The 11,902-nt window shown below is 29.6% G+C and overlaps 2 protein-coding genes across 2 annotated transcripts; both read right to left on the bottom strand.

The window, feature by feature from the left end:
* Positions 1–1,005: 1,005 nt before the first annotated feature.
* LOC126656780 (S-protein homolog 74-like) lies at positions 1,006–1,446 on the bottom strand. The gene has a single exon (XM_050351398.2). It carries the CDS (start codon positions 1,444–1,446, stop codon positions 1,027–1,029), a length of 420 nt encoding a protein of 139 aa, XP_050207355.2. The 3' UTR covers positions 1,006–1,026.
* Positions 1,447–9,173: 7,727 nt separating this feature from the next.
* LOC126656779 (S-protein homolog 1-like) lies at positions 9,174–9,593 on the bottom strand. Its single transcript, XM_050351397.1, has one exon. It carries the CDS (start codon positions 9,591–9,593, stop codon positions 9,174–9,176), a length of 420 nt encoding a protein of 139 aa, XP_050207354.1.
* Between the last annotated feature and the right edge of the window lie 2,309 nt (positions 9,594–11,902).

Genomic DNA, 11,902 nt, shown 5'->3' with positions numbered 1-11,902 from the left:
TTTATCCGAAGAGGAGAAAAAGGGAGGTTAAAAGGCCGGATTATTTGATGATGAACTTTAGGCGTGTCCTAGATGAGAGCAGATTGTTTGATGCAGGGCATAAGGATGATGGCATTACTTGGTGGGGAAGAAGAGGTAGTGGAGTGATCATGGAACGATTAGATCGATTTGTAGTTAACACGGATTGGAAAGCTTTGTTCCCAGATTGTGAGGAGCATCATCTCGACTTTTGGGGTTTCGATCACAAACCAATTGTAATGTGGGGAGATAGAAAGAAGGATACTTTAGACCGAGGAGGCGTGAGAAAGAACAAGCATCACTTTGAAGAGGCATGGACAGTAAAAGATGATTTTAAAGACCTTGTGGTGAAGTGTTGGGTAGATTCAGAAAGGGTAGAACGAATGTCAAACTGGAAAGCGCTATGATGCATGATCACAATTAATGTTTTGTTTGGATTGAGGTATTTTAAAGGAACAAAATCCATGATTTTTTTTTATAATCCACGGATTTTAGCATAAGAGAGTTTTATCTACAAGTTCAGGAAATTAAAATTTTAGATTGTTATAAGATTGTGGTTTAATTTCAGAATCTAGCCAAATATTTTTTATTAAAAATAAAATCTCAAGATCGTTTTAACAATGAGAGATTCTTGGGTTATCCATAGACTAAGCCTTTTAATGGCAATATCATAATAACTGTGCAATAAATGCATTCAAATCTTAATGATGATATTACGATATTGCCATTATTTTAATGTGGTGTTGTATTATGAATGGCTTAATCTACGGATGACGTAATTGACTCGGTTTATCTAAGAATTTCTATTTAATTGTTTTTTTGAAAGAGCTAAACCCATTAATCTAAAAATCTCTCTAATGAGTCTACGTAAAAAAAAAACTTAAAATTATTTTTTGGGGACTTACAAATATATCATATCCAATATTAATTAGGATATAAAAAACTTTATTGATACTTGATAGTTTTGAGGTAAAACTATGTGCTAAATGGCAGGTAGGATTATTATTATTATTTTTCCCATGGATACATGAATACAAATTTATTTGTGCCAAAATCCTTCAAATGCAAACCATCATCAGCAACAACCCAAATACAGTCCTTGTAATCGCATTTCCGTTGAAGTCCCGGTCCTTGCCAGAAAACTTTGAAGACGCCGTGACCCTGAGCCCAGTTCATTTCACAACTGAACCGTGTGGTTCCGAAGATGCTTGTTCTAAAACTCCAATCCAAATGCTCCGACACTGCAAGTAAATGTTGCCCTAAATCATTGTCTTTTGAATAACAATGAACGTGCAAATCGTTAGCTGTTAAGCCATTGATGACATGCACATGAATCTTTGATCTTGCCCTAACACAAGAATAATTGTTTATAGCTAGAAAAATATTCAATATGATTAGCAGGGATAAATAACTTGTTATACCACCCATGTTTTCTTCACTACAATAGTAAGAAATAATATATTTGTATTATCTTGTTTGTTTGTGATGTGTTTTTGTTTGCTTATATAGATGATGAATAGTATTTTTTTGGTTTTTTTGTTATTAATGAAAAAATTACAGCCTCTTTAATTTGAAATCTCACAATTTTAAAAAGCAGATACAGTTTTATAATGTAGATTTATCATCATTAATTAATTGTCTTTTCTTTTTCTATTTAAATATATTTTTATGATCTTGCATATCTTTGCCCAGCAAATGATTGATAAATAAGGTTCTAGGAGTGGAATATGCAAGATTTTCAAATATTTTAGGAGAAATTTTTAGGTAGACTCGGTCCACCACATCATCCATAGACTAAGCCTATCACATAATGACACGTCATTCAAATGATGGCAATCTTGTAAATTTATTTATTATTTATTTACACATTTGGATAGTAATATTACAAGATTGCCATCATTTTAATGACGTATCATTATGTGATACCTAAGAATTTCTCACATTTTAGAACCTATTTTTTTATTTTCCGGATTTGCTTGCTGTTTTTGGTTTAGAAGACATGCATGCATGTAATATTCCATGAATGTAAGTTATAGGCCAAATAAAGTACTCCCTCCGTCCCAATAGAGTTGTCCACTTTACCTTTATCACATAGTTTAAGAAAAGCAATCATTGTTTATAGTTTTTGTAAAATTTTCCTTACTTTTCTTGTCATACCCCTATTTAATGTAGGGTCCACTTACAATTTACTTTTATTAGTGGACTTTAAATAGGGGTAATGTAGGAAAATTAAGTGTAAAGTTAGTTACTTTTTGAAAGTGGACAAGAATTTTGGGACAAAAAAAATTCTCAAAGTGGACAACTCTATTGGGACGGAGGGAGTAATAAATATCATGGTGGGTGTTTGTCAATTAATTTGGTTAGATCTATAAAAATATTATTTTAACATTTTTATTAATTTTTTCAATATTCAAACAAATTAGTAATAAAATTTGAAGCCATTAGCGTATCACTTTTTATGCGAAAATTTTAAACAAATTTTTTCTATTTATTGTTTGCTTATTATACATATTATTCATAAAAAAATTGCACTCGAATTAATAAGGATATAAAGATTTAATGATTTTAAACAAATTAAATTTAGTTATGAATGTTCATTTATATTTTTGATAGCTCTACATGCGTCCTTCAATTTTTTTACCAACTATATTTTAAATAGATTTCAATTCCAAAACTGTATATAATTACTATTACACTGATTTTTTTTAATGAATAATATGTACCTTAACGCCACAAGAAGTGATAGAAAAATCCAACTCGAAATTTTTGGGACACTAAAAACTACTACTTAGAGGAAAGACTAAAACAATCACGGTTAAGAGAATACGATACAATAATGATTCCTAAAAACATCCATATCCAAGTAAGAAAACTTCCTATATAAATTTTGTATATATAAAACAAATTATCTTTAAAAAACAGTTAAAAATCATCACATCCTTATTTTGCGCTTTATTCTGAAAAATTCTTACATTTCTACACTTGCACCACACGAAACCATATAATCTGCTACAATTACCAATAGGATTTTGTTTGAATAATATTTTTTCATTATATCATAAAATCCACAAAAGAGAGGAAATATTCATACCATATCTAATCTTTAGAAAATGTTAAATACTTCTGGAAAAACACAGCGAATACAAATATGATCTTGCGTTTCCATAACACCGTAAAAAATGTATAAGGAATTTTCAGTAGAGATAATCGAACTTCTATCCAAAAGATCTAAAAATTGAACTCTATTATGCAAAGCTAACCATATAAAGAACTTAACTTGAGGTGTTTTTTTTTTTTAATTTTTAAACTTGTGAAAACGGAGCCATGATAACAGGAATTGTTCTACTGAAACCCCTGCAAACTGACCACCTGGCAGAACCTCTCTCCCCCGTCGTGACAACAGCAGCTCCACCCGTCCCCTGAGCAGCGGCAGCAATAGAACACTGACCTAAAATATTAACCACAACTATGGCAATAGCTCCCTGCAACACAACAGAATGATGAGCAGCATGTCCAAATGAAGGACGAGCTAGTGAACCAACCTCACACATACAATAATTCTCTACTAAAAAAACGAAAAAAGGAGGTTTATGTAAAAACCAGAACGATGATCATCGTCTGCGAAGTTATATCAACATTAAAATCAGAGACATTTATAAAAAGTCTAGAGCTCTTATGAAAATTACTTTTCAAACCTATAATTGATTCAAAGCAGTAGAGAATTGTAGTCGAATTTTGTAGACGTTCCAAATCAAAAGGAAGATATAAAAAAACGTATCTTCTGCAAATTATAAGAGAGATAACGGTTAATGATCCTCTGAGTAAACTAAACTGTTAATTAAACCCATTTTTTTCAATTTTTGCAATAAACTTTTCAATCTTTCAACTACAGTCACAAATAGATATGGGAAAATTGGATCTTCCTGTCAAATACCCCTTTCAAGCTGAAAAGGGTCAATAAGACTGCCGTTCATAAAAACATAGGTAGAGGTTGATGATAGACAACTAAACATCCAAGACATGCAAAAAATAATTTCAATCTAAATTGTCAAAAGTCTTGTTAAATTCTAGTTTCAGAATAAAAAGTTTAACTTTTCTCCTTTTAACTAAATGAACTAACTCATTAGCATTCATAGCATAGTTTATAATAATTCTACCTTTAAAATAAAAAATTTAGTATCATTAATATTTAGAATGTATCACAGTTTATTTTTTTACTGTATATAGAGTCACTCTATTAATTATAGTGTATCTTAAGATAGAATACTATTGAAAATTAAAATAGCTAACTCTATTTTACTTTTTGATTTTATTATAAATTTTATTTTTATATTTGTTAGTTTTTTTACAATATAGTCAAATAAAAATGTTCAATTTAATCGGAAATTTAAATATGTAACGTTAAACAAAATAGATTTGTATTAGTTTATTCAACACTTTATAAATAGAGTATATTTTATGTATTTTGTTATTTAAAAAATATTTTTTTAATAAATATAATTATTTTAACATATTTAGCTTATATATATAAACATAAATTATATTTTCATTAATTAATTTGGTAAATAATTAATATAGCTATTTTATATATTTAAAAATATATAAATATATTAATTTAGAAAATATATTATTAAAATTGATAATATATTTTATTCTAAATAAATATATAGATGTATTTTGTAAGTATTGAATAATTCATGGGTGTAATTATAAAATATTTAAAAATTTACCAGATTAAACTATATTGCAAATATTCTTTAGAGAAAAAAATAGAGTTAAATGTTGGAGATAAAATAATGCAACAATTTAACTTTATTGTAAAATTATGCTATTTTGATCCCTATAATTGGAGATACCCTAAGAGTAACAAATAGTAAATTTAATGAAAACTTTACTAATAAATCGATCAATGAACAACAAATTGATAAATGAAACATTAATATATTTGCGTGTCGGGACTATTTTCAAGATCTGCAATTTCCACCATTTTGGATTTTTTTTTTCATCAAAACATACATCAATAATGAAGTAATCCTCCTGATATTCAAATTCGATCAGAGTAATTGGAGATAATTTTCTTAGATAATTTTTTTCATCTAATCAGTACATAATCTAATAGAAATAATTCTTATATTCAATCAATAACTTCCTTTTTAAGAAATTTCATTTTTAGCTAGTATACGTAACTTTTTCATTTTAGTTTTGTAGAAAATCCGTATCAATATAGCTTATTATTTCTAAAGAATACAAAAAAAAAAATATAAACGATTTGAAAACCTTTATTAGTCATAGTCGATAGTCTTGAGGTAAAACCATGTGATACATATCGCAGGTAGCATAACTATTTTTCCCATGGATACACGAATATAAATTTATTTAAGTTAAGATCCTTCAAGTATAAACCAGTAGCAGAAGCCAACCAAATACAGTCCTTGTAATTGCATCTACGTTCAAATGTCGGACCTTGCCAGAAAACTTTGAAGACGCCATGGCCTTGCGACCAGTTCATTTCGCAGGTGAATAGTGTGGTTCCGATGATGCTCGTTCTAAAACGCCAATCTAAATGTCCAGGGAATGGAATTACATGTTCCCCCAAATCATCGTCTTTTGAATAACAATGCGTGCGCAAAACATTAGCGTTTATTCCATTGATGACATGCACATGAATTAGGGGTCTTGCCCTAACACAAGAATAATTGTTTGTAGCTAGAAAAATATTTAATATGATTAGCAAAACTATATGATTTCTCATGTTTCTTCACTAAAATTATTAGTTGTAGTTTATAGAGATATATATATATATAATCATGTTTGTTTGTTCTTTTGCTTATAGATGGATGAATAAAAAAATTGTTGAGTCTTAAATTTGAAATCTCATAGCTTTAAATTTGTAGATTCAGTTTTAAATTGTAGATTTGCCATCATTAATTGGTTTTTCTTTCTACATATATATTATTGATTGACAAATAAGGCCATGAAAATGGAAATTGCAAGATTTGTCATGTATTATATATTAATATATATAAAAATTATATATCAATGATATATATATTAAATACATCTAAAAATACGTCTTATAAATAAAAAATATATATTTGAACAAAAATGTATCTGAGCTATTTTGATATGTACTTGAGATATATCGTAGATGTATAAAATCTACATTAGAGTTGTATCTCTAACACACTGAATATTATCTATATGTATTTGAAATGTCAATAAATCACGTTCCAAAAAAATTATAATTGATGTATCTATCATTTATTATGTATCAATGCTACTTCTATCATATGTAAATTATATAATAAGGATACGTTGATCAAATACATCTTAAGAAACATCTTAGACATGTTTTATTAAATTAATATTTATTTGAAAGAGAATGTATTTAAGTTATTTCTGATGTGTATTTTTTGGATTTATAAGAGACGCATTTGAGATGTATCATATATGTATCTCTAACGCATTAGGTATTGTTGTTGATGAGATGGCGTGCTGAAAAAGTTAACGCTTTGACGCACTGACAGACTGATGCGTCAAACATGACTGGCACAGACATTCATTTTTTTATTGGAAGTTTAAAAAATATAAAGACAAAAATGTATTTTTTTATGTATTTATGATATTTGAGAGACGTATTAAATAGGTATCTAGAATGTATCTTTAATTGCATTGAGATATCGTTACTAATGAGATGGCATGCTAACGCGGCCACGTGTCTTAAGCATTGACGCACTAATGCGTCTAATATGAGTAATGCTATATAACCCAACACTTTTAACCCACCTTTTTGTACCGCCTGACGTGGCAATCAAAGAATAGATTGATTAAATTCTGTTTTTTGAGATATACACTTTTGGGTGGGGATTAGACGAATGAAACTTTGCCACGTAAGGTGGATTAAAAGAGTTGGTACAAAGTGTTGGGTTATAAAGCATTTTCCGTCTAATATATCTAACATTACCAATATTGATGCGACATGTTTTTTTTTATTGAAAGGATAAAAAATATAAAAGAAAAAGATATAGTGAATGTAAAGATTTTGTAAAGTTAGCATTTGAAAAAAAAATTACCGTTTTTGTATTTTTTATAATTTTCTAAGAAAAAAGAGAAATAACTTTAATTATTTTTATTAATTTTTTCATGATTTCAAAATCATTCGGACATAATTCAAATTTAAATAAGACCTATTTATATTAAAGGGATAAGGTTACATATGCTCCTAATGTTTGGCTCGGGATCATTTATACCTTTATGGTTTGAAAAGGTATGCCCCTAACGTTTCTAAATAGACTTATTTAGGTTCTTACACTTAATACGGTTAGGAATATATATGACCATTTTTTGAAAAATACTAGTGGCCTAAATGAGCCCATTTAAAAACCTTAGGATCATGTCCGGCTAACAGTCGCTTATCCGTCGGAGACGTGAGGCTTCATGCCGCACGTCTCCTGCGGACGTGCGGCACGCTGCCAGACGCGATTCGGAGGTGTCCCTACTTAATGAAGTATATACTGCTAAGATCAAGTCTTCTCAGCAGAATCCAAGTGAAGCACACAAGTCTTCCTCATTGGTGCACTCTCAGCCACATCAGCAAGCAACAAGTACAGTGTGTCAACAGAATCCAAGTGAAGCAAACATACATTGCTCATGTGTGTGCAGCAAGCTTCATCAGCACAAGCTTCTTATAACTTCTGTTAGCTAGATTCTGTTAGTTTATTAGTTGTCAATTAGTTATTTTAACAGCTTTTGTATTCTGTTAGAATTGGTTGGTTTTCTGTTAAATGCTTAGTCTATAAAAGCATGGCAGTTACCAACATAGTTTGTAATCTTTTCCAATTCAATAAAGATTCATTTTCTCTTCATGGTATCAGAGCTCAGAGAAAAGCTCTGAGTATTCTTCTTCTTTCTTCTTTTCAATCTTCTTCTTCTTCATTTCTGAAGCTTTTACTGTGAGTAACAATGGCAAGTTATGTTAACAGAGAGTTAAGGCCTGAAGAAATGATTTCAAGTCCTTATTTTCTCCATCCAGGAGAAAATCCATCACTAATGCTTGTTTCCAGTCAATTAGTCGAAGGAAACTATCATACATGGTTCAGATCCATGAGAATATCACTACTATCGAAGAACAAGTACAAATTTGTCAATGGTTCAATACCTGTTCCATTGCCAACAGATCCAATTTATGAAGCATGGGAGCGTTGCAACACTATGGTTGTCTCTTGGATTCTGTTGACACACTGTACTTGTTGCTTGCTGATGTGGCTGAGAGTGCACCAATGAGGAAGACTTATGTGCTTCACTTGGATTCTGCTGAGAAGACTTGATCTTAGCAGTATATACTTCATTACTACTCGCGTTCGGCAGCAAAAATATTTTTTTTTTTAAAAACCATCAAAAAAGTTAAAAAAAATAAAAATGATTACTTACCGGGTGTTTCCGTCCACTTACCCGGTTAAATTCTGACATTTAGGCTTTGAATAGTTATCGTCGTTCTTCGGGTTTGAATGTGAGTTGAGACAGTTTGAATATAGGATTTTTAGGTTTTGATAGGTAAAGGATAGAAAGTTAATAATATGGGCGGTATGTAGTAAAGTCGGGACGGTATTTAACAGTCCATATAAAAAAGCCGAAAAGGACTAATGAGTTATAGTTCAAATGTTATAAGCGTTGGACAACAAACTGTTAAATCGTGGGTTCAATTCCTCCCACAAGTGTTCCCGGGCCCCTTCTCAATTATTAAAAAAAATTCAAAAAAATAGAGTATTTTTGGATGATAAATATATTTAGACAAAATGAATTTATCTACCTATAACTATTGGGATTTTGGGATTTTGCCAAATATATAATATAATTATCTTTATGCTTTTCCAATTTGATATGATTTATTTAATATTTACCAAATATATCCAAGATTTGAATATATTTGGATATATTTGGCAAAAATCGAATAAATGATAGATCAAATTCGCAAAGTTTAAAAATCATGCCATATTTAGCAAAACTACAATAATAGTTGTGTATAGATAAGTTCATTTTACCATATATTTATATGAACTAGCATGCACCAATTAATTAAAATATGAAAAACTTTATTGAGACTTGATAATCTTGAGGTAAACCATGTTCTAAATATATATATATGGTAGGCAGGATTAGTATTTTTCCCATGGATACACAAATACAAACTTATCTAAGCTAAAATCCTTCAAGTATAAACCAGTAGCAGTCGCCAACCAAATACAGTTTTTGTAGCATCTAAGTTGAATTGTCGGACCTTGCCAGAAAACTTTGAACACGCCGTGACCCTGAGCCCAATTCATTTCACAAGTAAATCTTGTGGTTCCAAAGATACTTGTTCGAAAACTCCAATCCAAATGCTCGGAGACTGCAAGTAAATGTTGCCCTAAATCATCATCTTTCGAATAACAATGGACGTGCAAAGATTCTGCTGTCAACCCATTGATGACGTGCACATGAATTGTTGGTCTTGCTCTAACACAAGAATAATTGTTTATTGCCAGAAGAGTATTTAATATGATTAGCAAGGCTGTGTAACTTGTTATACCACTCATGGTACTAATTCACTACAATAATTAGTGATAAATTATATGTATATTATTATGTTTGATTGTTCTGTATGTTTTCTTTTCATTATATAGATGAATAGTAGGGTTTTAATTTATTATTTAGTCTTAAACTTGAGATCCCACAATTTGAAATGTAGATTTATTATCATCAATTGTTTTTTGATTTGTAGATATGTTGTAATCCTGCAAATCTATGTGCAATAAATGATTGATAAATAAGGTGCTAAGAATGGATAATTCAAGAATTGCAAAGCATATCAATAAAATAATGGCAAAAGGTAAAAAAAAAAAAATTGTACTTTCTCCAAAAGTATTCATAAAATTTAGGCCTAATGGTAAAAAAAACCCAAACCTTTACGACTTGTTGCAATTATATTCAAACCTTTTAATTTTTGCAATAATATCTAAATTGCATTTTTTTGTTGCAATAATATCCAAATTGCATTTTTTGTAGCAATAATAGTCAAATTGATGGCTAAACTCGTTGTTTTCAATTAAAATATTAGGCTATTATTATGTTTTGATGTATAATAATATAGTAAAATTCCCAAAAAATGGCAAAAAAACTCAAAAAAAATCACATAAAAAGTGCAATTTGGATATTATTGCAACAAAATAATGCAATTTGGATATTATTGCAAAAATTAAAAGGTTTGGATATAATTGCAACAAGTCGTAAAGGTTTGGCTTTTTTTTGCTATTAAGCCTAAAATTTAAACTAATTTTGGGCACAATTAGACCCCCGTTGTTTCAGAACCGAACATTTAAACCTCTAAAATTTTAAATCGTACATATAAAATCATTTGTTAAATAGAACAGTTAACAAAATCAGATTTATAAGAAAAAAAAGGTTCAAAAATGACTTTAATATTTATAATATTTTTCAAATTAATCTTTTATTAATAAAAAATTTAAATTAAGGACCCAATAGATACTTTTTCTTTTTAATTTTTTTTCCTAAAAATAGACGACACTGTCTATTCTCAAACGCGAGAACAAACGTTTGTTTGTTCTCTCATATGAGAACAGAAGAAGCATGTTTGTTCTCAGACGAGAGAACAAACGTATGTTCTGTGAAAACATACGAGGCTCGTCAGTTCTCATAGAACTGATATGAACCCTCAGGCTAGCGGTGGTTCGTTGCGGGAGGAGGGCGGCGATGGTGTGCGATTGGTTTAATAAAAATTTAATTCGATTTTAGTTATGTTTCAATTAAATTTAATTTGGTTTAATTATATTTTAATTGGTTTAAATGGATTTAATTGAGTTTTTATTGGTTTAATTGATACTGATTGGTTTGATTAGGTTTAATTAGGATTGATGTGATTTTGATAGAATTAATTAGGTTTAACTGGTTTTGATTGATTTAATTAAGTTTTGATTGGATTTTGATTGTTTTAATTAGATTTTAATTTATTTTAATAAATTTTTTAATTAATTAGAGCTAATTAGGTAGAAGGGGGTGAAAAAATGATAAATGATTCTCAAATATAAAATTGATAAATACATCACACATACAGACAGTTTTGTATCTTTTTTTTAAAGTTATGGGAGATACGTCACCTATTAACGGTGATTTATAAATATTGATGGACGAAAGAATTCAATTGATCATTTTTGAAATAATGAAAGTTTAGTTATGTCCTAAATTAATATTAAAAATTTATGTGTATTTTTATGAAGGTGTTCTTTTTTATACTTTTTACCAAACCAAATTCGAACATTTCTTTTTTTGAAATGAATTCAAACATTAAATTTATGTTTGTTTCTTTTTCTCCATGCTGCCTCTACTACAAATTTATATTGAACATAGCTTAAATACACCATCTAACTAGTGTTAAATGCCCACTAAAAGTTGTAGTATAGGCAACCGCCCAACCGTTTACCGACGGATTTACGAAAGGCATAAGTGGTGATTATCAAAAACCATCTTCTGGTCTCCATACTGACCAACTCTTGTCTCTCATTTATGGATATATTGAGAATTTGATCGGTAAACTTACCCATATGGAGAACAGTTTTGGGAAAATGGAGGATCGATTTATGCGTTGGAAACCAACTTTAGTCGGGTGGAAACAGACGTTGCTTATATGAGGTTGCGAATAAGCTCGGAATAGGGGGCCTCCTATTCAGAGACGGAATTAGAAATTCTATTATGAAATGGTTAATTTGCATAAAGTAAAATTTGAAGGAGCTAATCGTGTTAAAAAAATTAGTAACCAAACTTTTTTAAAAAATTAAAATTTGAAGTGATAATTTTATTAAAAAAAAAAATCTGGAGGCGGTCGCTGCCT

The sequence above is a fragment of the Mercurialis annua genome, linkage group LG7 (genome assembly GCF_937616625.2).
Source record: "Mercurialis annua linkage group LG7, ddMerAnnu1.2, whole genome shotgun sequence".
Classification (NCBI taxonomy): Eukaryota; Viridiplantae; Streptophyta; class Magnoliopsida; order Malpighiales; family Euphorbiaceae; genus Mercurialis; species Mercurialis annua.
The sequence above is the reverse complement of the archived record's forward strand: the minus strand, read 5'-3'. Positions and strand labels throughout refer to the sequence as shown.

Bases quoted from the DNA above. Each gene is read 5' to 3' on its own strand.
- LOC126656780 (XM_050351398.2), bottom strand. From the start codon at position 1,446: ATGGGTGGTATAACAAGTTATTTATCCCTGCTAATCATATTGAATATT.
- LOC126656779 (XM_050351397.1), bottom strand. From the start codon at position 9,593: ATGAGTGGTATAACAAGTTACACAGCCTTGCTAATCATATTAAATACT.